Source organism: Oryzias latipes, chromosome 1, assembly GCF_053564925.1.
Source record: "Oryzias latipes strain Hd-rR chromosome 1, Olatipes_Hd-rR_3.1".
Classification (NCBI taxonomy): Eukaryota; Metazoa; Chordata; class Actinopteri; order Beloniformes; family Adrianichthyidae; genus Oryzias; species Oryzias latipes.
The window spans coordinates 37,034,079-37,060,155 of record NC_136237.1 but is presented as its reverse complement, the minus strand read 5'-3'; the positions used below and the strand labels follow the sequence as shown (position 1 = coordinate 37,060,155).

At 41.7% G+C, this 26,077-nt stretch overlaps 3 protein-coding genes and 2 non-coding genes across 7 annotated transcripts in view; 3 read left to right on the top strand and 2 right to left on the bottom strand.

Annotated features, from left to right (window-relative positions):
* Positions 1–213: 213 nt before the first annotated feature.
* On the top strand, positions 214–11,596 carry LOC101162809 (E3 ubiquitin-protein ligase TRIM21). 2 transcript variants are annotated; one of them, XM_023954931.2, is made up of 12 exons: positions 214–296; positions 2,666–3,059; positions 5,630–5,810; positions 6,112–6,207; positions 6,470–6,559; positions 6,703–6,846; positions 8,501–8,648; positions 8,768–8,809; positions 9,671–9,715; positions 9,792–9,818; positions 9,895–10,070; positions 10,466–11,596. In XM_023954931.2, exons 2-12 carry the CDS (start codon positions 2,671–2,673, stop codon positions 10,832–10,834), a joined length of 1,707 nt encoding a protein of 568 aa, XP_023810699.1. In that variant the 5' UTR covers positions 214–296; positions 2,666–2,670; the 3' UTR covers positions 10,835–11,596. The 2 variants fall into 2 exon arrangements, with proteins under 2 accessions (XP_023810699.1, XP_023810695.1); XM_023954927.2 differs by lacking the exon at positions 214–296 and adding an exon at positions 2,140–2,278.
* Positions 11,597–12,592: 996 nt separating this feature from the next.
* Positions 12,593–15,707, top strand: LOC101163053 (zinc-binding protein A33-like). Its single transcript, XM_004065656.5, has 2 exons — positions 12,593–12,728; positions 14,384–15,707. Exon 2 carries the CDS (start codon positions 14,386–14,388, stop codon positions 15,559–15,561), a length of 1,176 nt encoding a protein of 391 aa, XP_004065704.1. The 5' UTR covers positions 12,593–12,728; positions 14,384–14,385; the 3' UTR covers positions 15,562–15,707.
* A 272-nt stretch (positions 15,708–15,979) lies between these two features.
* trnae-cuc (transfer RNA glutamic acid (anticodon CUC)) lies at positions 15,980–16,051 on the top strand. The gene has a single exon. It is a non-coding gene; the product is annotated as a tRNA-Glu (tRNA).
* Positions 16,052–17,556: 1,505 nt separating this feature from the next.
* trnay-gua (transfer RNA tyrosine (anticodon GUA)) lies at positions 17,557–17,644 on the bottom strand. The gene is given in 2 exon segments: positions 17,557–17,592; positions 17,608–17,644. It is a non-coding gene; the product is annotated as a tRNA-Tyr (tRNA).
* Positions 17,645–20,677: 3,033 nt separating this feature from the next.
* The window catches only part of LOC101163297 (E3 ubiquitin-protein ligase DTX4), a 40,287-nt gene continuing 34,887 nt past the window's right edge, over positions 20,678–26,077 (bottom strand). For both annotated transcript variants that reach the window (XM_011488166.4, XM_011488109.4), the window contains exons 5-12: positions 24,728–24,789; positions 24,482–24,643; positions 24,349–24,410; positions 24,099–24,265; positions 22,990–23,143; positions 22,821–22,910; positions 22,641–22,739; positions 20,678–22,563 (exon numbers count right to left, since the gene is read on the bottom strand). In XM_011488166.4, the coding sequence (XP_011486468.1) occupies positions 22,432–22,563; positions 22,641–22,739; positions 22,821–22,910; positions 22,990–23,143; positions 24,099–24,265; positions 24,349–24,410; positions 24,482–24,643; positions 24,728–24,789 (928 nt within the window). In that variant the 3' untranslated portion in view covers positions 20,678–22,431. The remainder of the gene's footprint in view (positions 22,564–22,640; positions 22,740–22,820; positions 22,911–22,989; positions 23,144–24,098; positions 24,266–24,348; positions 24,411–24,481; positions 24,644–24,727; positions 24,790–26,077) is intronic.

The following is a 26,077-nucleotide window of genomic DNA, read 5'->3' as shown; positions in this document are numbered from 1 at the left end:
GTTTGGCGTTCGGAAACTGAGGCAAAATAGTTCTCTACAACCCAATTTAAAAACTGGTATTCAAATGTTGCACTCTTGTTCTGTTACTTGATATAAGAGCAGAAAATGGCCTCAGAGAGAGAGACTTGAAAATGAAGGCATTCCTGCACAGCTGCACCTGTAGAACAGGTTTGGTTGGGAACACGGTGAGAAGGGAGGGGTCAAGGAGGGAACAAGGAAAAGACGAGTGACGGCAAACGGGCTGAAACCTTACGGGAGATGAGAACCCTGTGAGATAATCAAGGACAGCCAGACAGGTAAGACACCTGAACTAAGAAATGTTCAATATATTCTGCCAAAATGTTGATTTGCTCATGAGCCGTGTGATCACATATTGAAATTGTGTGCATTTATTTAAAAAGAAAAGTGTTTGCATACAGTAAATTGAACCTTAAGTTTATGACTCAAGTCAGGAAAGGCCAAACTGGAAACAGACTATAGAAAAATGGCTCATAAAAGTATGAAAAACGGAAATTTTAAAATGTTGCAAATAATCTGTTGATCTGTAAAAACAGGTAAAAGAAAATCAGATGAAGTAAAATGTCTAGAACTACTGAAATAGGCAACAAAATTAAAGAGTCAAATTTTGGTTGTCGTCGTCTTAGTCTCATGTCTGAAAATCTTTGATTTTAGCAGAATATCTCCTTTAGGAGGCTTGTTCAATTTTGGAAGGTTGTTATCTAAAATATGTGATGCTTGTATTGTATTGTATTGTATTGTAACACCAAAAAGTTACAATACAATTCACCACATAATAACGTTCAGTCTATTTGTCCAATTTCTTTTTACATTTACTTAAAAAATCATTTTTCTGTGGTTTCCTTCTCTAAATGTACTTTTGGGAAGTGGCCATCGCTTACCCCTCTGGGGTTTCTGGATCACATAATGAAAAATGGAGCAAAAAAAAAAACTCCTTTGACGGCTTTGGAGCCCAAACGGTCAAATCTGATTAGATTTGAACATTTTTTTCTACATTCCTGAACCCTGAGCTCAGACCGACATTTGGTAAACTGGTGTGACCTGCTCCGAACGGTCTGCTCCCTCAAACGGAACATTTTGATTGAATATTCCTAAATTCAGTATGATCAGCTTTTTGTTTAGTTGTAAGGTGATTATTTTACAATGACTCTGACAGTAGTGTATCACAGGAAGGCCCCGCTCGCCTTAAACCGGGAAAGTCCATGTGACGTCAAAAGGTTTTCCTTTTTCAAACGTCACAAAGCGTCTTCAGATACACAAAGAAAAAAATACGCACAACTTTGTCACACTGCTGGAGCTTGAGTGTCATTTCAGAGTATGAGGTTGGGAGTGTCATTTGCAGTTTATTTTATTACAACAGAATTTTCTTTAAATTTTTTTTTCTTTTGATCATAATAAACTTGCTAAAACTACTCATTTGGCTTCATAGTTCTTTAAAAACAACAACAGAACCACATCAGGGGTCCTTGAGGACCTTTTTTCATGCAGCTCTTGAAGACTTTATGCCAGCGAGGATCCAGAATATTTACCAACAGTTGGAAAAAGGACACACAGGCTTGTTTTTAAAGCATAGCTCAGATGAGGCATTCTGATCCAACCCGGCCTGACTTTCCGGATCTAGTCAAACTCTCCACACGTGTTGTGTGACTGCATCCATCGTCTGTCTTCCTACGTGGGAGTGATCCTTACCTGAAGGGAAGAACCTCAAGCCAGAGGAAATTTAGCCTGAACGGGTTCTAAATTCATTCCAAACAAAAGGGTTAGCGGTTGAGAACACCATTCAGACTTTGATCCTCCGTGAAAACTTGAATCTCTGACACTTAAATCAACTTAAATGCCATTTAAATGAAGCGTTTGACAAACCTTTAACACTGAAAGAGCCATTCAGTTTTTGTAAAATAAAAATTGAACAAAGTTTAACATACTGTTATTGGAGCATCTTAACCAAAAACTCATCCATCTAACAAAGTCAATTCAAATCAATGCCATGATCAGCCGCAACTCAGGCTCTTTTAGCCTGAAGTTAAAACGAAGAGGAGATTTTGCTGTGTTTGAAAAAGGAACATTAGTAAAAATCAAATAGAAAGAAGGCAGCAGACAAACTGCATGGTCATGGTTGAACTGTGTTAATGTCATCATGTTATTTCCTGCAGCTGGTCTGATTAGTACGCTGCAAAAACAGGTCTCCTTGAAATAAGTCAAACATTCTTACCCCATTAGCAGATTTTCTTCAAATAACTAAAAAGAATCTACAGATGAAGTAAGAAAATGTTCTCAAACTAAGATTTTTTTTTTACTATTGAAAAGTTTTCGTAATTCTTCTTCTTACAAGACAAAAAACAAGCCAGCTTCTCTTGAAACAAGGGGCTTTTTGCTTTCTTAAGATTCAGTTTCTGCAGTGTCACAGCACAGCTGACTTTAAAAATGCTTCTTAATTTGAATATTTCTAGCTTTTACCAATGCCCTGCATACGAAAATATCAAAGACTTTTGTTTTAACAGTAATTCTTTTGAAAATGATCTAATAAAATACTATAAATTGATGTTTTAACTCTGGGAAAACCCTTTATTTGTTGGGGATCTCCTCACAGACTGAGCATGCTCTGACGGCCTCCGTGAACTTTCTGCTCTTTTCTCTTGTACTACAGACCGCATGGCGATGGCGCTCAACATTCATGGCCTGTCTGAGGACCAGTTCACGTGCTCCATCTGCCTGGATCTGTTCGACAACCCGGTCTCAACGCCATGCGGCCACAGCTACTGCCAGAGCTGCATCAGCTCCTACTGGGACGGAAAAGGAGGCGGCGCAGGTGGAGGCCGGGCCGCCAGGCCGTACCACTGTCCTCTGTGCAAGGAGTCCTTCCGCAGGCGACCGGAGCTCCACATCAACCGGACCCTGAAGGAAATCACCGAGCAGTTCAAGCAGATGGCAATTCAAGGCGAAGGAGTCGGGCAAATGGAGCCACCCGCTCCACCACAGACGCCTCCAGTAGAGCCGGATGGGAATTATGACCCACCACCTCCCTACATCGCACCCCCCAGGTACGGGTCTGAAGGTTAAAGGTCAAAGAACAACTGATCCTCAAACATAAAACATATTCCAATGTTCTACTGTATGATGACTGTTAAATAACTAAGTGTGCAATCTTTTTAGTGTAGTGAATACAAACATATAATTAGAATCAGTGCAGAGGGATTCTTTTAGCCACAAACAAAAGGGTTGACACACATTTCTTTAAGAAAATCCACCAACAAAAGCTGCCTGAAGCAAACCTGATGGTGAATTTACAGGAAGGGCTTTGAACTCCTGAGATGTGTTTGTTTGTGGTGTGTTGATCTGAAATTTTAATCTCTGTGAGCGGACATTCTCCCTATTTCCTTGAAATCATTTAGTAAGAAAAACGCCTGGTATGTTGTTGATGGACCACATTTTATTTTCTGGGAATTCACATGTGCCGTTCTCTTAAAACTCCAGCTTCCTGCTTGCACAATTCCTTCTATTTGTTTGTTTCCTTCTGTTTGCTAACTTTAGTAAAAGTTGCTCTTAGAATCACAGGAGCAAACAGAAAAAAACTATATTTTTCACTCAGTTCGGGCAGAAACAAATCTGCTTGATCAGACTTGATCCATTGATCAAGCAGGTCTATTTTGATCAAGTCTGATCAAAATGATTAATTGAGATGCAGTCATGTGACCTGCCTAAAATTTCAGAGCTACAAGCAAAAGATCCCTGAAATATGAAGCCATGCTGTGAAACTGAGTAATGGATTAGAAAAAAGAACCAGCTACAAAATGCTGCTGTTTTTAGGGCTGTTGTTGTCGTTCCTTTCTGTTTAAGTGAACTAGGACGAGGCCAGAATGCACCCATGAGCCAGAACACGTTGTCATGGATCTGATTTTTAATTATTTCACCAATAATTAACTCATTAACTTTTCTCTGGGGTGCCCTCCTCCTGGGCGAGGAACGGCTGGCCCCTGCCTTGCTCCTTCCTGGACCAACCGTGTGCCGGGTGGGTAGCTGCCTGGAGCACGGAGCGGGTCTCCCTTGGGGGGTCCTGGCTTGTACCTGGGGTTGGGGCGGGGGGGATGTCCAGAACTCCTGGGTGGTGATGAGGTGCTCGTCCGGGGTTGTGGTCGCTCCTCTGGGCCGGGGCCTTGCGTTGGGCCCTCCCGGCGCGGCGGGGGGCTGCTCTCCTGGTTGGGCTGGAGCAGCACTCTCTGTCCCCCCCATGCCTCCCTGCTCTCTGGCTCTGAGGGCCTCGCGGCGGTCCTGCTGGCCCTGGCCTGGGTGGCGGATGTGATCGCCCGGGGGACGGTTGTTCTCTATATGCTGCCGTGTGGGCGTTGGGGGATTCTGGCTGCCGCTACTGCTGACGTGGGGGTCTTGGTGTGGGGATGGCTGGGCCCTCTCCCGCCTTCTTTTCACATCCCCTCATCCATTTTAGAAGAACAGAAACACTCACCTGAGCACAGGTGTTAGCTCACCTTTGCACTAATAGTTTGTGTGATTGAATGAAATATCCCACACTAGTTGGTTTAAAGGCATAAGTATGCGTGTGTGAACACTATTTGTATTGTGTACATGTGGACATTTTTGGAGCCAACAGGTATGTTATAACATCTGAGTGTGTGTGTGGACAGGCCCCGCCCTCATAGACTTGTATTACATCTGAACCTCACTGAAATGATTGTAACCATCCAGAAACTTGTTGCTTTATGTTGCTTCATGGTTTTACCCCCCCCCCCCCCCCCCCCCTATAATCACCTTCCTACCCCCTCTTTACCATCCCTCTTTCTTCCTCCCTCCTTTCCTTTTCCGTCCGGTCCAACACAAAAGATTTTCAAATATGATTGAAATGAATAAAGTTTGCCCTCGATTCCAAAAGGGGTTTATTCAGACATACCTCTGGTTTGTCAGAAGATTCATAACCCCTGTTGTTAAAATAAAATATGTCCAACACAACAGGCCTTCAGCTCTAATCATCTCTAATCTGTTTGCCCTGTTTGGACAGGACAAGCTAAAAAATAATTAATAAGATTAATTATTATGAACTCATTAACAATTAAATAACTAAACAATATAAAATACTTTAACTCTGTCATACCTTTTTTTTCTACCTTTTTAAAAAAACATATTTTCTTCTTATTTGTTGGTGGATAATTATTCAATTTAAATAATGCATACTGCCAGCTGCTGGTTTGGAGTAAAGTACTAGCATGCTCACTCGCCAGAGTCTGAATTCTTTTCAGACTCTGGCACGGGTTGGTCCAGACCAGGGGTCTGCCAGAGAAACATGCCACTCTTTTAAAGTGTCTAAATACCGACTGTCCGGAGGTGTCCCTGAAAGCAGCCACTCTAAATCAGACCTCAGTTCTGCACGTTTTTAAGAAACAGAGTAAAGAAAACTGAAATACTTTACAAGACATCCTTCTTGGGACATAGATGTTACATTTCTATGTTCAAATAAATTCCAAGAAGAGTCTCCAACCCCGAGTCTCAGAGTGGCTGACTCAAGTCAAACAAAGACAATGTCAATTTTGATGAGTGTCAAGTTCAACTGAAGATATATGAGCTCAGGGAGCAGGTTTTTTTTGTTTGTTTGTTGATGCAGGGTTACTCCGAGAAGAACCAGTGACGCCTCTTCCAACCTCTCTTCGTGTCCCATTCACCTGAGAGGCCTGGAGTTGTTCTGTCGCACAGACAACATCTGCATATGCAGCCTGTGCGTGGAGGCGGCGGGCCACAGGGGGCACAGCGTCGTCCCCGCCATGAGGGAGTGGCAGATGAAGAAGGTACGTTTGTGTCAGTCACGACACTGAAACAGTATTTAAAAAATCCTAACCTACCATTTAAGCCAGAACTCCACTTCATTCAGAATCCCCTTAAATGCATTGACAAATATTGTTGTATCCGATTGGAATAAAGTCAAGTATGAAGGGATTCAAATCAGCAAACTTCAGAGAAACTTTAAGGGGGGGCACATAAAACTGGATCGCCCTATTCATGATTCTGCGTCTTCTTCTTTAGTATCAGTTCTTCTGCTGTGCATCTATTGAATGCGGGTTTATTGATGCGTTTTCGCATCTCCTCCAGACTCAGATGGGCATAGTGGAGACGGAGCTGAGAGGCCTCATCGCCGAGAGGGAGAGGAAAGTCGAGGAGATCCAGACCTCCATTCGAGAGATAGAGGTGACTTTTTACAGCGGTTCTAGTTGGAGTAAACAAAACTCATCACGACTCATTAGATCGTGAGTAATCATCTTCAAGGTAGAGACGTCCTTGAGTGAGAACCTGAACCTGAAACAAAAAAAGGAAAATTTGTTCTGCAGTCTTTATGTTACATTAAACAGAGAAGAATGTATAAAAGTCAAAAATTTGTTTCAACATTTGTTAACTATTGTTCCCGATATTGTAAAATTGTCTCACACAAACTGCGGTTCACTTGAATCAGGTCGCTGCTGAAAGAGAGACTGAAGGAACCGTCTTTGCTTTCGCTCAGCTGATCTCCATTGTGGAGCGGTGCCAGTCTGAAGTAATGGAGGTAAAAAAAAAGTAAACCTGGAAAGTTTTTCCTCTTTTAATTACACACATTTTTTATCAATGAAGTCATCTTACAGTGGCTGGTTTACAGAGATGTTCTCAAAGCTTTTTTGTTGTTGTTGTTGTTGTTGTTGTTGCCGTTAGGTGATTGAGATGACGCTTCGCTCCGCTCAACTCAGAGCTCAGGGTTTGCTAACGGAGCTGAAAGAAGACATCGACATGCTCAAAAAGAAGAGTTTGGCAATGAACCGGATGATGGATTCTGAAGACTATGTTTTCTTTCTGAAGGTACTAATCCACATAGAGTGACACTAAGTGATTCATCACCTGTAGTTTGCAGCAGCTTTTGTTAATCACGGATATTTTCCCTTCCAAATGTATCCTCCATAATTTAACAGATTCAAATGGAGTTTTTGAAAATCATCACAAAACAGTTTGACCCCAGTGGATTCAAAACTGACGAGAGTAACAATATATTTTCTTAACCTCCTCAGACCGGGTGTTCACATGCGGGGACATCACATTTTGGGTTATAGTTCCTCATTAACACATTATAATTGCTCAGGTCTCTAGAAGGTTAACCCTTGTGCTATCTTAGATGACCCCACCCTTACATTGACGTGTTCTCCCTACCATGACAAAGGTGGATAAAGGTGGAAAGATTTCATGTAATCCATGGACACCAGTGAAGATCACAAACCATTGAAGAAAAAAGGTTCAGAGCACTGTCTAGTGGGTCTAGATGACCCAACTCCCAATGTTAAACTGCCTAGGATAGCCAAGGGGTTAAGGAAATCTAACTTTATTAATATTAGTTGTTCAATGGGACAAATTGCAATAACTGTGAATGTAAGATGATGCAAAGTTTACGATCATTGGGCAGTTAACAGCTGAAACAACAACAACAACAACAGAAAATAAAAGTCTCTCACCTTCCTCCTGATGAAATCTACAATATGGCACCCGATATCTCACTTTATACTAGGGGTCTGCAACCTGAGGTCCTGGAGCCACTTGGGTCTCATATCCCTCTGTTGTGGGATATCCAATATAGATAAATATTGGATTTGTAGTTACGGTTAATTTGTTACAGTTAATGAAGTTTAGATTTTTATTGCATTACATAACTGGACAAAATGATGGTAAAAGCTTTAATCTGCTGCAAAACAGTGTCTAGCTGCTTTTCAGAGGCAAAGTAATTGCATTGTAGTTTTGTTTTTAAGAAATTGAATTCTATACCTCTTGTCATGTTTACATTTGATGGTCAAATGAGAAAAATACTGACGATGCAGCATAATGACAGAAAATGCCCCGCTTGAATTGGCTTTCTAGTCTTTTTAAGTAAATCCCTTGCATCAGGAGGATCTTATTTGACACCGGGTGCATTTTATTTTGAAAGGAACGCATATGTACTGCTGTCAAAAATAATATAATAAAAAAAATATTATATATTTCAATGATTGTAAATATTTAAAAGCTACATGTTGTGAATGGCCACCACAATGTAAATAAAGTGTCTTTTTCTAAATGGTGAAGTGGGACTTTGTGGCTCCTGCTGGGTCCTGGTCAGTCAGAAACTGGACATAATGAGAAGAGAAAAAGAATAGAAAAAAAGGAGAAACAGAAACTGGACCAAATGGATTTTTTTTTACAGTAGCTTAAAAGCTTGCGGACCCTTTCCCTATTCTGGACTTATAATTGTTTCAAATTCAAACTTACATATAAATATAGAATTTTGATTGAATTTTTCCACCTTTTTTATTTACTGTATTATTTGTTATCTCTAATTTATATTTAAACTTGCTTATTATTTTTGTTGAATAAAGATTTACCAGATGCAGTGTGTTGGAACTGCTGGGATCAATATATTATCCTTTGTTGATAGATCTCATCTTTTCTGTTACAATTTCCCCCACCCGTCTTTTTGACACGTGTCTTTTAGTCATTCTCTGCTCTGGCCACACCTGCCACCCCAAAGACCTGGACAAATGTCTCTATGTCGTCTCCCCTGACATCGGGTGTTATTCTCAAAGACATCAATCTGATGATGAACCGCCTCCAGGAGGAGATACGGAAGCTTCCAGAAATCTGTAAGTCCTCATTAAGACTTCAACCGAAACTGGAATCTTCAGCATAAGATGGCATTCATTCATAAAAAACTTGCCTTTGTAAGTTTTTTTTTTTTTTTTAATCTCATTCTTGTTTTTAGGCCAACAATCCACATCCCGTTTGAATCCAAGGCCAAACCCAGGTAAGACTTAAACTCCCTCCATGAACCAAATAGTTATCTACCCACCAAGATGCAGCCTTGTGTCATGTGACCTGTAAGATTTCAGAGCTACAGGCAAAAGCAGCTTGGAAATATCCCTGACTTTAACAGCTACAAATGTGTAGCTGCTGTTTCTCGGCTGCTGTGGTCGCTGCTTTCTGTGCTCGGGTTTGCTTCAAGGTGTATTCAGACTTGACATATTTGGTTTGCTTGAAGTGAACCACAGTTCGTTTCCCCCAATACTCCGGAACAAATTTTCTGTCTGAACACAGCCAACCAAACCCTGGTCCGGGACCAGGTATTGCTCTCTTTGCTCTGGATCGCTGGATAATTATATGCATTTAAAATAGTGCATACTGCCACCTGCTGTTTTGGAGTAAGACAGTAGCACGGCCGCTTGAGTCTGAATTCTTTACAGACTCTGGCACGGATTGGTTTGGCATCCCTTATTTAGAAAAGATTTTAAAATAGGAAAATGTAGGTTTATTACAATTATTTACAACTTGTCTAAATACTGAAAGTTGTCACCAATAAGCAGAACTTAGTTCTACACGTTTTTGTGAAATACGGTAAAGAAAACGTGTAAACTTACAAGGATTATTCTTGGACCTGGACAAACGTCTCTATGCTGTCTCAGCTGACATTCATGTGTTTTTCTCAAAAACATCAACGAACCGCCTTCAGAATGAGATATGGAAGCTTCCAGAAATCTGTAAGTTGTCATTTAGACTTCAAATGAAACTGGAATGTTTAGCATAAGAAGCCATTTATTCATAGAAACTTGTCCTTTATAAATGAGGCACAAACCTTTAGAAATTTAATAGACTTTGTTCTTGTTTTTAGGCCAACAATCCACGCCAGCCCCGTTGGTTCCAAGGCCAAACCCAAGTAAGATTTGAACTCTCTCCTTATGTTTAATTTAACAACAGAAATGAGAACAAAATCAATGAATCTTTCTTCACAGGGGTAAAAAGAGTTCAAGAATATGCAGGTAGGGGTTTCTTGAAACACACCTGAACTACTTGTTGAAAGAAAAACCCTAACATGAACTTTTTAAACTTTCCTAGAGAACATCACGCTGGACCCAAGAACGGCCCACCCGCGTCTCATCATTTCAGCAGATGGGAAGCAGGTGCGCTGCACCGACCATCACCAGGCGGTGCCGGACTACCCAGAGCGCTTTGACAGGGTGGTGTGTGTCATGGCCCATCAGGGCTTCAACTCAGGACGCCACTACTGGGAGGTAGGTGGGGTGTCCGCCGTTTAGCCTCTCCTCAATCAAAGTGAAGTGACTACTTCACTGTTTTCCTGTGGGTCTGATGTCTCAGCTTCTTAGTTTTATTTCCCTTAGCAAAAAGTAGTAAACCTATTACTTATTTATTTTATGAAGTATACTTGAGGATCAATATAGCAACTATACTGTAGACCGTGTAGTGTAGGAAGTATACTGAATACTTCAGACTAAATTGGAAAATTTTAAGTTTACAATACATAGTATATAAAAATGTAAACTTTAAGGATACTGCCTCACTTTTAGTACAGACCAAGTATACTTAAATAGACTGCTTTTTGCTAAGGGTCAGCTTATCCCTAGTTTTCTTGATTTTGAAAACATTTCAATGTTGTCCTCCTCCACAGGTGGAGGTTGGAGAGAAGACTGACTGGGACCTTGGAGTGGCATGCCACTCTGTTAACCGTAAGGGTAAAATCCCGGCAAGCCCCACCAATGGGTACTGGTTCCTTAGTCTGCGGGATCGGACCGAGTACGTCTTCCGAACAGATCCTGCAACAAACCTGTCGGTCAACATCAGACCCTCTCGGATCGGAATCTACTTGGACTGCGATAAGGGGATGGTGTCCTTCTACAATGTGGAGGCCAAAGCGCTGATCTACACACACACAGACAGCTTCCCGGATACCATCCATCCATTCTTTAGCCCCTGCACTAACATGTCAGGACGGAATGAGGCTCCATTGGTCATCTGTCCAAATACAACGTCCGATTGAAGAAAGCCAACCGTCCTACATTTGTGAAACATCAACATATTTTATCTCTGCAATGAGGTGACTGACATACAAAAACTGACGACTTTAATTTTTTTTCAATGTGGGTCATTTAGCAACAGATCAATGATCTTTAATTACTCTAAGTTTACTGGATGGAAGTTTACATCAGGAATAGCAGTAATCATAATGGCCCTTTTTGGAAAAAAGAAAAAAAAGAAGTTCCATCCAAGTTTGACTATTGTATGTTTAGAAAGCAGGTACAGGTATTCTATGGTCCTTCGCACACTAGTGTGATTGGGATTTGCCAAAATTTTGGGTTGTAATTTTCTCTTGGATAATCTGAGATGGATGAGCCCAAAATTTGGATCAGCGTGAGAAAAAATACTGCTCTAAAGACTTAAAAAGATGGAATGTTGAGCTGGAAACACACTGTAAATATCTTCTAAGGATTGATCTGCCTAAATGTCTATTTTCTTTCTCAAATAAATGTGATTTTTCTCTGCAAATAAAATCCTAAATGGAAAAAAAATATTGTAAACAATTGATAAACCGTCTCAGCCAGACTTTTATTTTGTAAATACCTGCTATTAAGAGCTATCAACATTTAGAAAGGAAACTGAAATCTATAATATTTTGCACAAATGTTTTAACTTTCTTTGGTGGTGGTTGGATTAAAGATGAAAATGCATTTGGAATAAAATAACAAGAAAAGTAAACAGAGGTCCAAATGAATTTCTAATAAAATTTCACTGACACTCAAAATGGTAAATTGTGTTTAACATTAGTGTTTTTGACACTATAGCTTTATTTCAGAACATTCTCCACCTGAATGGTTGCTAGTTCAATTCCCAGCATTGGCAGGATTTGGGGGGGGCATTTTCCTCAGCCTTGGTGCCACTTTGGTGCTCATGACCGCAGTGCTCGAGTGGAGCTTTTCAAGAGGGAGGGAACAGAAGGTTGTTTTTTTTTTCCACTATCCTGTTTGTGATTAAATAAGTACTTAAATATTGTTAAAGCAAAAGAACAAGTTGTCGTACGTTTTTTGACCTGCTTACAGTAAATCATGTCCCAAGTCTTGAACTCAGTTTGAGTCACCGTTCCCGTTTATGTCAGATGATGAAGAATCTGGTGATGATGATGAAAATAAGCCGTGGTTCCTCTTTTTAAGTCTCTTATTTTTGGGTTGACTCTTAATTCTCTTTCTTTGTTGTGGTCCCCTGCAGCATCTGGCAGCGTTCATACTTTCCTTTGCACTTTTTGCTTGGTTTGCAGATCTGTTCTTCTTTTGAAGGGCCTGTTTTTCTTCACCACTACTCGGATGCCTTCCTCACAGTTTGGAGCTCTTGGACATCTCGTATATTTTATTTTTTTTCATGCTTCATGCGACAAAGTCCCTGTTTTCTTCAACATCATTTTTAGAAAATATGTTTGAACATTGATTAGCTGCTCACTGTGTTCAATTCAATTCAGTTCAATTCAGTTTTAGGCAGCCTCAAATCCCAACAACAGTCGTCTCAATGGGCTTCGTACCGGTGTGTTGAAATGAAACATTCTCCCTAACCTGATTCTGTAAGCTTCCCCTTTAAGCAGAAGAATGTCTTCACATGACCCTATGACCACATGACCCCATGCCAGCTTTAAAAAACTTCCTGTTTTGGGGTCAGAAGATGATCTCTTTCATAAACTGATTGCACCGTTGTGTCAGAGGGCGGGGCTTTTTTCTTTCAGTTTCAACTTCAGCCAGGAAAACACCTGGGATCACTCTGTTTCTCCTCATATGTGCTTCCCCTGGAGCTTGTCTGCGAGGCCGAGTCTCTGAGCGCCGGTGTAGGTACCATAAGCAATCGGCCTGCAACAACTGTTCGGGGTCCTTCGACTAGTGCTGACGCCACTGGTAAGTTTAAGACCAAATCCCATCTTTGTGAATTTCAAAGCTGAGCTCCCGCTGATGGTTTGAATGTTTCTGATGTTCTGCAGGCAGGTCTCAACACGATTTCTGAACGTTTTACCCTCATCCTTTGCATTCCAGGCTTCAGCCGCTGCCTCGCTTACTGCAAAAAGAAACCCTTGAAGGAAAGATCTGAAGCTCACCTTCAGACCGTTTCTTGTTTATTTGAACAGAAACAGGTTCTTAATACGAATAGTTTTTTTTAAAGGGTGAATCCAGAAAAGGGAAACTAAAGTCCCTCTAGTGACACAGAAAGTGGTTATTCCAGTCGGGCAGGACTGGTTTGACCTCAATGTTTCTGGATTTTACCTAAAATCCCCAAAAGAATTTGTAAATTATTCAAACTTTTAGGGTTTTTTCAAACAATTTGATTCAAAGTAACTTAAAAATTAGAAACATTTAAAATGTCCTGGACATTTTCAGTTCTGAGGGAGCATTCACGCTGCCATATTTGGTCCTAGTTTGATCTTCTCCAGAGGCAAATTCCTTTGATCGTTTTCTTGGTTTGTTAAATTCCTCTTTGGTGCAGAGCAAACAAACAGCCTCTAGTTTACTAAGGAGTGACAGTCTTGAATTAATTAAACTTTGTGTGAACGCAGACAGACTTTCTGCTGACCAAAGATGGGAGCGGATCTAAGAAGTAGTAGAAATAGCCAACTGCACGAATCTGATCTGAAGAAGTGCAAATGTGAAAAAAGAAGGTCAATGTACTTTACGGAAGTATAATTTAATCAAAAGATTAGCAAATCCGACAACAATTCTATTTCATGCCTTTTTCTGTCCCGGAACTACTTTTATTCTGGCTCAGAGTCTGTTTCAGCATTTGATTCTCTTTTGAGAGTGTAGCAGTGTGAAAAAGCAAACCAAAACACAAGCTTCAACCGGCACCTTCATTTTTAAGTTTACCTGTATGTTGAACACATCAGAAAACACTCTTATCTCATTAGTAAGATCAGGTTCAGTGAAATACGCTTTCAAACACTGGAAGAGGTGCCTTTTTGTCTGTCCTTCTAGCTAACTTAAAGTTTTATGTTTTTTTTGTTGTTAGTTTTATTTCTTCCTTTTTATTCCTGTCTTTTATTAATGCTTTCTTTGATTTTGTTTTGTGTACTTCTGGTGCTGAATCTTTTATGGATGGTTGGGCTATGAGTCCAGAATAAATTCTATCTAATTCATACATTATTTCCGTATTCCTCGCTGTTTCTAACTGGGTTTGTGGGACCGCCTCAGTGTGAAAGCAACCGAAAACAGCAGCTCGGTTTGCAGAACAAACAAAATCGAGTGTTTGCTCAATGTTTCATGTGTGATTTCTCTCAGTCCAGAGGATTTTATTATCTTTTTAACCCTGTGAGGGTTGAGGATGGAAAAAATCAAAACATTCTGAGAACTTTGAGGCGGGTAAACGACTCGCAGGATATCTTCTAGTTCGACCCTTGTGGTTTCAATGTTCTTGAAGAATCAACAAAGCAAAAAGTTGTTAAATTTCCTCCTGAACAGAATCTGAATAACTTTAAATCACAGTTAATGATTTTTATTCCAGCTCTTATTTTGAAGCCTTTTCCACCTCTTCTTTTGTAAATCTCCTCCTTTTGTTTTTTCAGAAATGGCGGCTGCCAACTTCCGGCTGGTTGAAGACCTTTTCCAGTGCTCCATTTGTCTGGATGTCTTCAAAGATCCGGTCAGCACACCGTGTGGACACAACTTTTGCAAGAACTGCATCACCGAGCACCTAAACATTGACGTTCCGCTGCAGTGCCCCATCTGTCGGAGGATGTTCTACCCCAAACCAGAGCTGCAGATCAACACTCTGATCGCGGAAATGATCGATGCGTTCAGACAAAACGGACCCATGGAAGTCCGCTGTGCTGTTTCTTCCAAAATCAAACAACTGGGCGAGCTCTCCTGCAGAATCGGCACAGTGTGCATCTTTCTGGTTTTCTCCTATGTAGTTTATTGTAATTTTTTGAGAGAAGTTGCTGGAAGGAATTTGGAGAAACCCGACAAAAAAATTCAGGAGCAGATACAAGAGATTGCTCAGAAGATTGAGGGGCTGATACCCCTGGTGCAGCTCTGTGGTGAAGATTTTCAGAAGGAAAAGCAGAGGGAAACAGAGTTGCAGCTTGCCGAAGAGCTGAAGAACAAGAAGAGCTCAGAGGTAGAGCGGTTCTCCAATGCCCCCAAACTACCAAAGGGGATGGAAACTCCAAAGTCGCTGATGCAGGATGAGCTGGTCAAGGTCCAACACCACACCATAGACATGACCTTTGACCCCGATACAGCCTATCCAGGGCTCATCCTGTCTGATGATGGAAAACAAGTGCGATGCTGCGATTCCAGGAGGAATCTTCCTGAAAACCCAAAGAGGTTCACAGAATGTGCCTTTGTTTTGGGCAAGCAGGGTTTTTCTTCAGGCAGGTTCTACTTTGAGGTTCAAGTCAAAGGAAAGACAAAGTGGTCAATAGGTGTGGCCAAGGAGTCAGTTAGCAGGAAAGGGGACATTAAGCTGTGTCCTCAGAACGGGTTTTGGGCCCTCTGGATGAGGAGCAGAGGAGAGTACAGAGCTCTGGCTGGCCCGTCAGTGTCTGTTCATCTCAGGTCTGCTTTCGAGAAGGTGGGAGTGTTTGTGGACTATGAGGCGGGTTTGGTCTCCTTCTACGACGTGAACAATGCGGCTCACATCTACTCCTTCACCGGCTGCCATTTTACTGAGAGACTCTTTCCGTTCTTTGATCCCAGTCGGAACAACGATGGTCAAAACGACGCACCATTGATTATCTGACTGTTTTTTAAACATAAGATTGCTGCAATGACAGACTCTTGTCTTGTGTTTATAGATATCTGTGTGTCTAATCTAGTCCCCTTTTTGTCTTTGTGCTAGTATTAGAAAGAGTGAGACCACATCTGCAGCAACTGAAGACAGCTGGACTCAGTGTGGACTTATGTTTCCAACAAAAACTAATGTTGAACTACTTAATACAAAGTACAAAGTCAAATACATGAGCTGTTTCCCAAGAAGAATGTAATACAACCTCAAGCTCAAAATTTAATTTTTGGATTATTTATTTATTACAATTGTTCTAAGTCAGAAGCAGACAAAAAAAGACGGGACATAATTACAATAGAGCAGAATAAGACAACTTATGACCTGTATGGATGTAGTTATAAAATCCGACGTATTCGTCGATAATATTCAGCTTTCCCTGGTGGTCTAGTGGTTAGGATTCGGCGCTCTCACCGCCGCGGCCCGGGTTCGATTCCCGGTCAGGGAACGAAATTTTTGGTTCATGAATTCTTGAGTGTCAAAATTCGATGCTCCGTGTGCTTTTTCAAGAATCCGCACGACAATTTCACATTTCTTAAATACATTCTTTTCTCCAGACAACACCAAATGTGATCATTTACCACCCCCGTGCAAAGATCTAAAGATATAAGTAACTATGTAATACTTTTTGATTATTGTTTTTGTAAATATAGATGGTAATAGACGAATGGATGTTTTGTGCAGCTGTGTGAGAATGAGCCCTTCACCAAGCAAAGGGAAGCAGATGCAGCTTATCCCTTGTGCTCTCTTAGATCAGTGTTTTTCAACCTTTTCTGAGCCACGGCACACTTTAACCTTAAAAAAAAATCCCGCGGCACAACAGCATCCAAAAATTTAAAAAAAAGATGGAGAAACTCATAGTCTGTATTGATCTACAGTCCCTCCACAGTCTCACATGCATTTTTGAGATGATTGTTGCAGAAAAAGCTGGAAACTGCAGCTGTTTTTTTCCTAAAAGATTCAATAAAAGTTAAGTTAGAAGATTTAAAAATAGTATGATGTGTGTTCGTTGGTTTCAAGACGTTTAACGACAGATCTCCTTGTGCCCTGTCACTCTCACAACCCAATGCATCATGGGAGATGTAGTGCATAAAACGGCCGGAGATCGGTTTTCGGAGCTTCATTGTTTTGTTCACTTGTTCCACGGTCTGATACCGGATTCTGTGGAAAGCTACACCGCTAAAGACGAGCTTTAGCTGGTACTTTTGTTGGAACTGAGCGACTTTACGAGCTAAATCGGGACAAGGAAGTGAAGACTTTAACCACTTCTGATTGGTCAGACTGATGACGTGTGATTAAGCCCCTCAAGAATGATTGGTGGAGACAGTTAAAGGGACGGGACTTTTCCAAAATACAGCCGAAGGTGCAGCTGAATCGCCGGACAGTCATTCTTATCAAAATGTCTTTAATAAAATAAAATAAACGCAAAGAAAAAGTATTTTACGATCTTTTATATTCCTAACTCCTCAGTGTTTTATCAGGGCCTGTTTGGATGAACACAGAGCTGAAATCCTGGAGATGGGAAATGTTGTTAAATCAGTTAATGAGAGCAATTTTCCACGGCACACTTGACCATCACCCACGGCACACTAGTGTGCCGCGGCACACTGGTTGAAAAACACTGTCTTAGATGACCCTACCCTTACATTGACGTGTTCTCCCTACCATGACAAAGGTGGATAAAGGTGGAAAGATTTCATGTAATCCGTGGACACCAGTGAAGATCACAAATCATAGAAGACGAAAGGTTCAGCGCACTGTCTAGTGGGTCTAGATGACCCAATTCCCAATATTAAAGTGCCTAGGATAGCACAAAGGTTATAGAAGAGTTTAAAAATAACATATAATACTATATAAGATAACATATAATAATTGTTGTTGTTGTTTCTCTTTCGGCTTTTTCCCATCAGGAGTCGGTTTGCAATGAAATTTCGATTGAGAAAAAAAGTGTCCTCCTTCGAGCCGGATTCGAACCAGCGACCTAAGGATCTCTGTTAATAACATCTACAGTCCTCCGCTCTACCAACTGAGCTATCGAAGGGACCTAGTAACCACCTCGCACATTTGCCAACTTGCTTTTACTCCATAAGGGGAACACAAAAAGGACATTCGTATAAACGATCGAAGAACTTCACGAATCTCGTAATTCTCTCCAAAACCTTATTTTCTCTAACTGCTGCACCAGTCAAAAAGCTGAAACTATCGGAACTTAAATCGGAAACTTTGCAGCAGTCAGAGAGCCTGATTTGTTCATATTCACCACACTAACCCAAGCAATTGTTTACTCTCGTCCTCTAAAAGTAACATCAGACAGATGATCTGCTCACAAAAATACTTCCGATTTACAAAATAACCTAATTTGGCATAAACACTCTCATTTGTAAAGTGTGTTTTTTTTTTTACTATGTACAAACTATTATTTTAATCTCTAAGACATTTTCTCTGCATAAAGTTGAATTAATTTTTTTCGATTTAACAAATTTCCCGGTGTCCCAAGCGGGTCTCGAACTCAGAAACATCAGCCCTTGAAGTTGAAATAGGTTTAGCTCGGTTTGCATCTTAGCAGAATGATGACTGTCAGCTCATCTAAAATAACAATAACAAACAGCATAAAGCTAAAGGACAAATGGCGAACAGGACGACAAAAGTTCAACGCGATACTTACAGCCAGCTAAACGTTAAATAAATTACAAACTGCAATCTGTTTAAAAGATAACATAACAACGGGAACACACTAATAATTGAGCTAAAATGGCAAACTACCTTTGAGATTTTTATCTTACTTATGATGATCCTTCTATTCTACAATAGCCCTGGGGCCTGTTTCAGAAAGGAGGTTAAGTGTAAACTCTGAGTGCATTAACCCTGAAATCAGGGAAACCCTGGGTTTTCCGTTTCAGAATGGGAGGTTTGTTAAACCAGAGTAAATAGAGTAAGTCAAACCCGTTTCTGAAAGAGGGGTAACTTTTACTCGGAGTCAGTATCCATGGTTACTTATGCTGTGAACCTAACCTGGTCGGGAGCAGGTTTTATTCTTCAAACTCAAAGTTTCTGCCGGTCCCCTCCCCTTTTTAAAGACGAAGCGGTATTTTTCGCTTTAACCTTCATTGCCCAAATGTCCGTCACACAGAGACGGTCTAAGTGACAAGAATGGCTCCTTTTTTGGAGGACCCAATAGACGAGGAGGCTGCATTAATTTGTAGAGAATTATATTTACGAGGATTTTGAGAAGACTCGATTTTTTTTTTCAATTTTAGCTGCTTCCATGTTCTTTAAATTCCTGCAGGATTGCATCTACATGAAAATGAAATCAGGGACATTGAATTAGATTAATGTAACAATTACTTTTTGGAAACACAATTTGCTAGCACTGCTTACTTTCTTAATCCCATATAAACCTATACCACTTGATCAATACAAGGGTAGTGTTGCAGTGTGTGTGTGCTGAGCGGGGCTCGAGCCACGAGAGACAAGGGGAGGGGCGATTGCAGGTGCAGATGGGGGGGGGGGGGGGTGAGCACGGAGCAGAGGTGTGTGCGTTGTATATATTGTGTGTTCGGAGGACGGAGCACTTAGTTAAATAAAGAGAAGGTGTCATTCCCAGAATAACTGTTTTGGAGTCATTCTTAATCCGCTCTGGAGGTTGAGGGTTTCGAACGGGAAGTGAACCCCGAAGGAGAATTCCCTTCGGCCCTGAAGGAAATCTCCCCTGCGCTTCTGACCACGGTCGGTCGGAAAGACGAGAGAAAAGAAAGGAGAAGTCTTCGCGCAGCGAAAGGTTCAACAGTAGACAAAAGTTCACTTTGAAAAACACAATTGCATGTATTAATATTAAAATGACCAACGTTTGCAAGAGGGGAAGGTTAACAATAAAGTCCTCTAACATTACCGACGTTAAAGGCATTTTTCCCCAGATTGGTTCTGTACACTATGCAGCATTTCATGCAATTACACCAGGAATAACACTTCAAAAGTACTCCTAAATATCCCCATTTTTTATTTCACACCGTACGCTATTTAAAAAATTATTACAGTCAATATTTTATGACAATGATTTAAATGCAAACTTAGGCATTAACTTGAGCAGCTATGTTTTCCCACGCTAACTGTCTCTGTTTTGCAGATGCAGCAGTGTTGCTTTTCTTCTGGAATATGTGCTCATATTCACTGTAACTCTGCAGCAGCACGTCAAGTTCAGCTGGCGAAAAATACGCAGACCTCTTTTTTTCACGGTTGCCATGGTGACTCGTGATATCTGCGCTCCATTGATAATGGCTTCTTATAGTCGCGGTGCTCATGCTCACCTCCGAATCAGTCCACTCAGAGTTGATTGATCTTACTCGGATCAGCTTCTCTGAAACAGAAAACTCAGAGTTGTTAATCTCCCGATTGACCAACTCGGAGTTCAAGTTCAACCTCAGAGTTGGTTGAACCTCCTTTCTGAAACAGGCCACTGAAGTGCAAATTTGAACAACAAGTCGATTCATGTCTTAATTTGTGGGCGACGATACTTGTTGATTTTGGTTCACTTTACGATCCCATTCACCGACCTAAAATCGGGACATCTTTAGCAAAAAAATTCAAGTATAAATTATATATATATATATATATATATATATATATATATATATATATATATGCAAGTAAATAAGAATTAATGGCAAATCCATTCACACTTTAATTTCCTGAAGTTTGGCCCACTGTTGTTTTTCCATATCCAAATAATCCAAAGGGAACATTATTCGAACTTTCTACCACTGTTTGACCATATGTCTTTGCCAAATTCAAAGACTTTCCACACATTGGACTGGAATGATGGACTTATTACTGCCATCATGTGTGTTGTCCACTGCAAGGCACTTGGTCGTGTTTACCTTATAGTAAATTAAATCTACTTTTCTACACCCCTTGTACAGTCCTCTTGTTTTTTTGTTGACTAATCATTAACTAGTTGCTTTTTTGGGATCAAGTTTGATCATTTGTTGACTGCTTTTGCTGCATTAAACCCCTCTCAAGACTAGTTTTTGCCCCACATCATTGTCAGCTTTTTTTTAAACGAAAGACACAACACAAATAAGATTCATTCATTCTTTATTTCTTGTATTAATCATTCACACTCCAGCAATTATTTTGCGATATTTACATTTTTTTTCTTGTGTTTGGATGCTCATCCACTTCTTATTACACGGCAGCTGGTACCCAGACGGCGGGTGACGACTCACAGCAGCGCTTTGCTGCAGGGCTCAGAAGTTGCAGCAGATCACCTTCTACAAAATCAGGGTTTATAATTACAATTTTTGTAAGTTTTTTTTTTTTTTTACTCCAGTACAAAATAAAGCGAGAGTTTGTAGAGAATGAATGATCTTCAGATGCAGCGTCTGAGCCAGAGGAAGAAAAAAAAAAAAAAAAATCTGCAAAGATGCACAACAAGACGTATTCAATGACAGATCCTGGTCATCCTCGTGGTTCTAGCTTACGGTAAAAGGGTCTGAGCCGAGCGGCGTCGGGTCAGGCTTTGATATAAAGAACAGTAAGAGTACAAAGTTTCTGCTTTTAGCTGGTTACACGTCATATTCAATCAAACGTTACCATCAAAGTCCTTTTCCCAAGAAAAGATGCAGATCAGTTTTACTTCTGTACACAGATAAAAATAAAGACCTTGTTTTTAATAATGCTGTCTTTGTAAACACATGAAAAAAGGAATAATAAAACATAAATGTACAAAATGAAAAAAAAACTGATCTACAATAGTGTCAAGAAAAATGCTATTCAAAAGCAAAAGGTGTCGCTACAGTTTTTTAATAAAATATAATAAAAACATTATGGGGGGGTGGGGGGGGTCAGCAACTATTGTACCTATATGACAGCGGTCAGACAGGGGGGGGGTGCAGTTAGAGGCAAGAGCACCACTGAATCCAAATTTAACTCGTATAATTTGAAATTTTTCCTCTAAAACACAAAAACTGCATAGACAACAGGCTACAGTTTTTAATTTGTGGTTTCACAGAAAAAGATCAGAGGACGTACCAATTCAGACAACAGCAGGGGGTAGGATTGTACCATTTAGGAGTTCATCACTGATTTTAGCTGGGTTCACCAAACGTATGTTTGAAAAACGGTGTTGTTGTGTTTGCCAAGTCGTTTAAACTGACCTAAGAATTCTTCAAGCATAAAAAGGCACCAAACTTAACAACTGACACAACAAACCGGGCCTTGCCTCTTCTGCTGGAGCCCCGCCCCTGCCCTCCACAGAGTACTGCGGCCTCACTCGTACCACAGTGGAACAACATTAAGACTCCGGGTTGGATCTTTTGGCCTCACAGTAAGAAGTAAAGACTGGAATGAAGCGAAATGAGGATCACAACAACAGAAGGTCAAACGCATGTTTGATTTGTTCCTGCAGCTCCAGCTGCAGTGCATCACCTCCGCCACACGAGGGCGACACAGCCCACAGGTGGTTTGATCAGTGCTCAAGTTTGTTTTCAGCTCAAGTACCGGAAAAAGTGCTGAACCAGTTAGCTTTACTCTACTCCTGTCCTACTCTACCTCCCTACTCCTTCTTCATCCGTCCTTCAGCATTGCTCTGCCCTTCTCCTCTTCTCTTTACCGTATTCCCAGTTTTAGATCTACGCTAACGTTTATCCATCCTGTTCCTCTCCGTAGAGTTCACTTGTGTTAGTACCGTTTCCGAGCTTCTCAAACTTTTCACTTGTGGGTGCGCTACCATAAAATGTAAAGGTAACCCCCCTCCTCCCCCTCACCCCCCAACTCTCTAAGTGCTGGCAGAGAGTCTTCATCCAGGTCATCCTCTTCTTTTTGTATCCAGCGTCACTTCTCCGTCTGTGCGTCTTCCTCTGTGATGCCCTGAGCGCGGAGCTCCTCCAGGACGTTGTCCAGATGTCCGGGGTCGGGGAAGCCGTGTCCCGTCAGGTTGGAGCCGAACTCCGTCTTATGGTGGACCTTGAGGCGGAGAAACGGATCTTTGGTTTGCGTGAAAGCAGAGCGGGCCGGTGGCGCAAAGGTTAACGAGCGGTTACCTCGTTCCAGATGACGGTATCGGACTCCCCCGTGGTGCTTGACGTGCCGACGGAGAAGATGAGCCTGCGGTCCCACGCCACCAGCAGCAGCCTCAGTACCTGTCAGGTTTGGGCGGAGCTTAGGTCAGAAAAAGCACTTTAAGGAGGAGGGGAGTTGACGACGAAGGCTGCTCCGTTTACCTTGCGTCCTTTCTCGCTGTCGGGGAGGTAGCAGTGTCGTGGGAAGCCTCTGGCAGTGAAGGGCTTCCCTGGATTTGGGTGCTCTGGTCCCTGAGAGGTTAAAGGTCACGCCAGATCAGGACGTATTCTCATTGAACGTCATTAAAGCAGTGGGGGGCAGGGGGCGTACCTGGATGCCAGGAGGGATATTGTAGATGATGCGGATGGTTTTGCAGTCGGGATGTCCCGGCAGAGAGTGAGGGATGACGTGGTACTCCATCTTTCCTGCCGGCTGGTTTCCCGTCTTCACGCCGTAGATGGTTTTGCAGGTCGGACACTGAAGACTGAGAGGGGGTGTGCAAAAAAGATGGCGATTGATTGATTCAATTTTAATCTAAAAGCACAACCCTGCATCACCGCAGACCTGAGACATCAAGCTCTGTTACAAAGAAAAAGCAACTTGGGGTTCTGGACCAAAAACACTTCTGCGAGTTTGTCACAAAACTGTTGAGGAAATAAAGAATTACTTTGATTGCTTTGCTTTTGATTTAATCAGCATTTATTTTAAATTAAAAGAGTCAAATAATGAAACTTTTCTGTAACATTTGATGGGGGGGGGGGTCCCTCAGCCTGACTGACGTCAGCATGTTTGGGCGTTCGACGTCACGCTCTTCACCTGTTCCTAACTCTATGGGCCTATCGACTTCGGTGGTGACGCACTTAAAAGTTCTAAACAATCTGCAGATTAAAAAGAAAACACAGAGACAAACTGAAGCACAAGGGAGGTAAAATGTTAAAAATATATATTTTAAACATACCCACAAGACAAAAGCATCAAATTCTACTTTATTTGGTACTTTATCCAGAATTTTTCGGAACGAAGCTGGGCTGCTGGAGCCTCTCAAATGTTACGTTTTCTCAGAAAGCGATGGAGCCCTGAGGGACCCCACAACCAAGCGGACTAAGACCCTATCCCGAAAATAGTCAATCTTTGCAGCAAAGCGTTGCAAAAGCTCTAAAAAGTACTTAAAGGATCCTAAAATGTTGTAGCTCACTGCGTTTAAAGCAAAAAAAAAGAAATCCTAGTATCTGTGTTTACTCAGATGTTGATTTGTAAAAAATGCAGAATCGAGGAAAAAGAGACCTTCAAAGAAAGACATCCTAGCACGATAAGAAACATAGTTCATCTATCTTTCCCAGCAGACTGTGACGGTGTGATTGGGTATCTGTGGATCTAAACCCATTCTGGGGTTTTGATGACGAGGGCTGTAGAGGAACACAGAGGTCGTTTCCACCAACCTGCCGTCCTTGTTGCCGTTGTTGTACATCGCCACCAGGCACTGGAAGTGATACTGGTGTCCACATTGTGCCAGACGCCCCACTGACTCCGCCCTGGAAACAGGAGTCACGCCCGGACCTTTATATCCTGAAGCTCCCCCCAGGGGCTCCATGCAGATGGTACAGTCCTGGAGGGAAAAACATAAAAAGTTGTGAAAACCGCTTCTGTTTTTGTAGCGTGTTTTTGAGGAAGCGCCGATGAAGGCCGTACCTCTTCGGGGGGACTCTTCACCTTCTGCAGGTACTTCTTCACCACCTCCTCTGGGGTTTTTCCTAAACACAGAGTGGAGTGAGCCCTGGTGGAGATCTGAGGAGGACGTCTGCACGGCTCTTTCTCTACTCACCTTTGCGGGTTTGCTTCTTGGTCGTCTTCCTGCAGCAATGGTTAAAGCCCGGCACCGGCTTGATGTCGCTTTTGCTGACAGGTGGGGGGTGCAGCACCAGCTTCGGGGGCCGGGTCAGACACACGGGCAAGGCGGCGGCGCTCATCAGGATTCCCGTGATCCCTGACGTAAAAAAGGAGTCGGATTTAGCAAAAGTTTTTTCTTTTTGTTCCCCTATAAAAAGGGACACAGAGGGGGAGCTCTCACCTGCCAGAGCGGGGTGGACGGGGCTGGATCCATTCAGGTTTTTCACCGGGACGGTGGGCACGCTGCAGCAGAAAACAAAAACACTCAATCTAGAACTTTCCTCGTCTAAAGACGTCTCAAAGACAAATACTCACTGAGAGAAACGGATGACTGTCATTTCAAAAGGGCAAATATTCACGCAAACCCAAAAGAAACTCTGTGTTATTCTGAGTGAAAAGTCTCCTCTTCACCTGCTTCGTTTAGGAGCTAATGAGCAGCAGGAGTGAGGATTAGACGACCTGTGTGTTTCTGAGGGCTAATCCGGGGAGTTTCCATCTGCTTACTGAGCTCAGAGTCACAGACGTCACACAGCTGCTTTCTGAGGATTACCTGCTGCGTCACAAAGCCCTGCATCATCCTCATCCTCGTTTCTATGTGAAGAAACTCACGTAACGCACATACAAACCACGAGCAACTTCCTTTTCAATACAGCACTGTAGTTCTCTGGTTTTACAAATTTAGAGTGAAAAAAAATCTATTAAATCTATTTGTTCCACATTAACAAATATATTCCGTTCTTTTTTACAAAAACAAATAGCTACAAACTTTACAAACTTAAGCTTAAAATTGCATTTTTGATTATTTCTCGATTCAAAAAGGACTGGGAAAAGTCATTCTGCTACGAAGCTACTTTGGCGGGCGGAACGCTCCCTGCGCCGCTCCATTTTGACGTATCCACTTGCAGACAAATCGCTCCGTGTGCGTCTTAGTTGTTCTCGTTTGAGCTGGAAACTGGATCAAACTGTTCGGCTGGAAAGCTCCAATATTGCTCGCTATTTTTGTTGCATTAGTAATGTTAGGCTGGGGGTGTGAGGGGCAGTAAGCTAGTGAAAAGGACAGGAGCAAAGAGTGATCTCAGCAACAGGAAGAGGATAGAGGCGGGGCTACTGTACACCCATAGTCCCGCCCACACCTCTTCAGCAGTTTCTAAAGAACTACTGCCACTTTGCAGAAACCATATGCAAGAAAACAAAACTTTTCTGTTGATTTTAGCTCAACTATATTCAAAAGGCTACCGGGAACACTTTCACAACAGATCAGAAGATGATCGGAGCAGGTCTTTAAGAGTTCAGACCTTTTCACTTTGTAAATCGAATAGTAACATTTCTCCTCATTACTATTAGAGTATAAATAAACTGATTTTGTTTCAGTCAGAAAGACGGAAAGTTAAATAAAATGTTTTTCAGTCAAAACATTTTTATCTCCTCATATTCTGATTAAAAGCAGAATCTCTATCAGACTTCATCTTCATCCCCCTTAACCTGTAATCCTAGATGTGAAAGGAGCAGGCTGTCTACGTACAGCATAAAC

What these genes read in the sequence shown, in the direction of transcription:
- LOC101162809 (XM_023954931.2), top strand. Translation starts at nt 2,671, where the DNA reads ATGGCGATGGCGCTCAACATTCATGGCCTGTCTGAGGACCAGTTCACG. An exon ending in CCTCCATTCGAGAGATAGAG is followed by an intron (nt 6,208 to 6,469) that starts GTGACTTTTTAC and finishes CACTTGAATCAG; the next exon opens with GTCGCTGCTGAAAGAGAGAC. An exon ending in ACTATGTTTTCTTTCTGAAG is followed by an intron (nt 6,847 to 8,500) that starts GTACTAATCCAC and finishes CGTGTCTTTTAG; the next exon opens with TCATTCTCTGCTCTGGCCAC.
- LOC101163053 (XM_004065656.5), top strand. Translation starts at nt 14,386, where the DNA reads ATGGCGGCTGCCAACTTCCGGCTGGTTGAAGACCTTTTCCAGTGCTCC.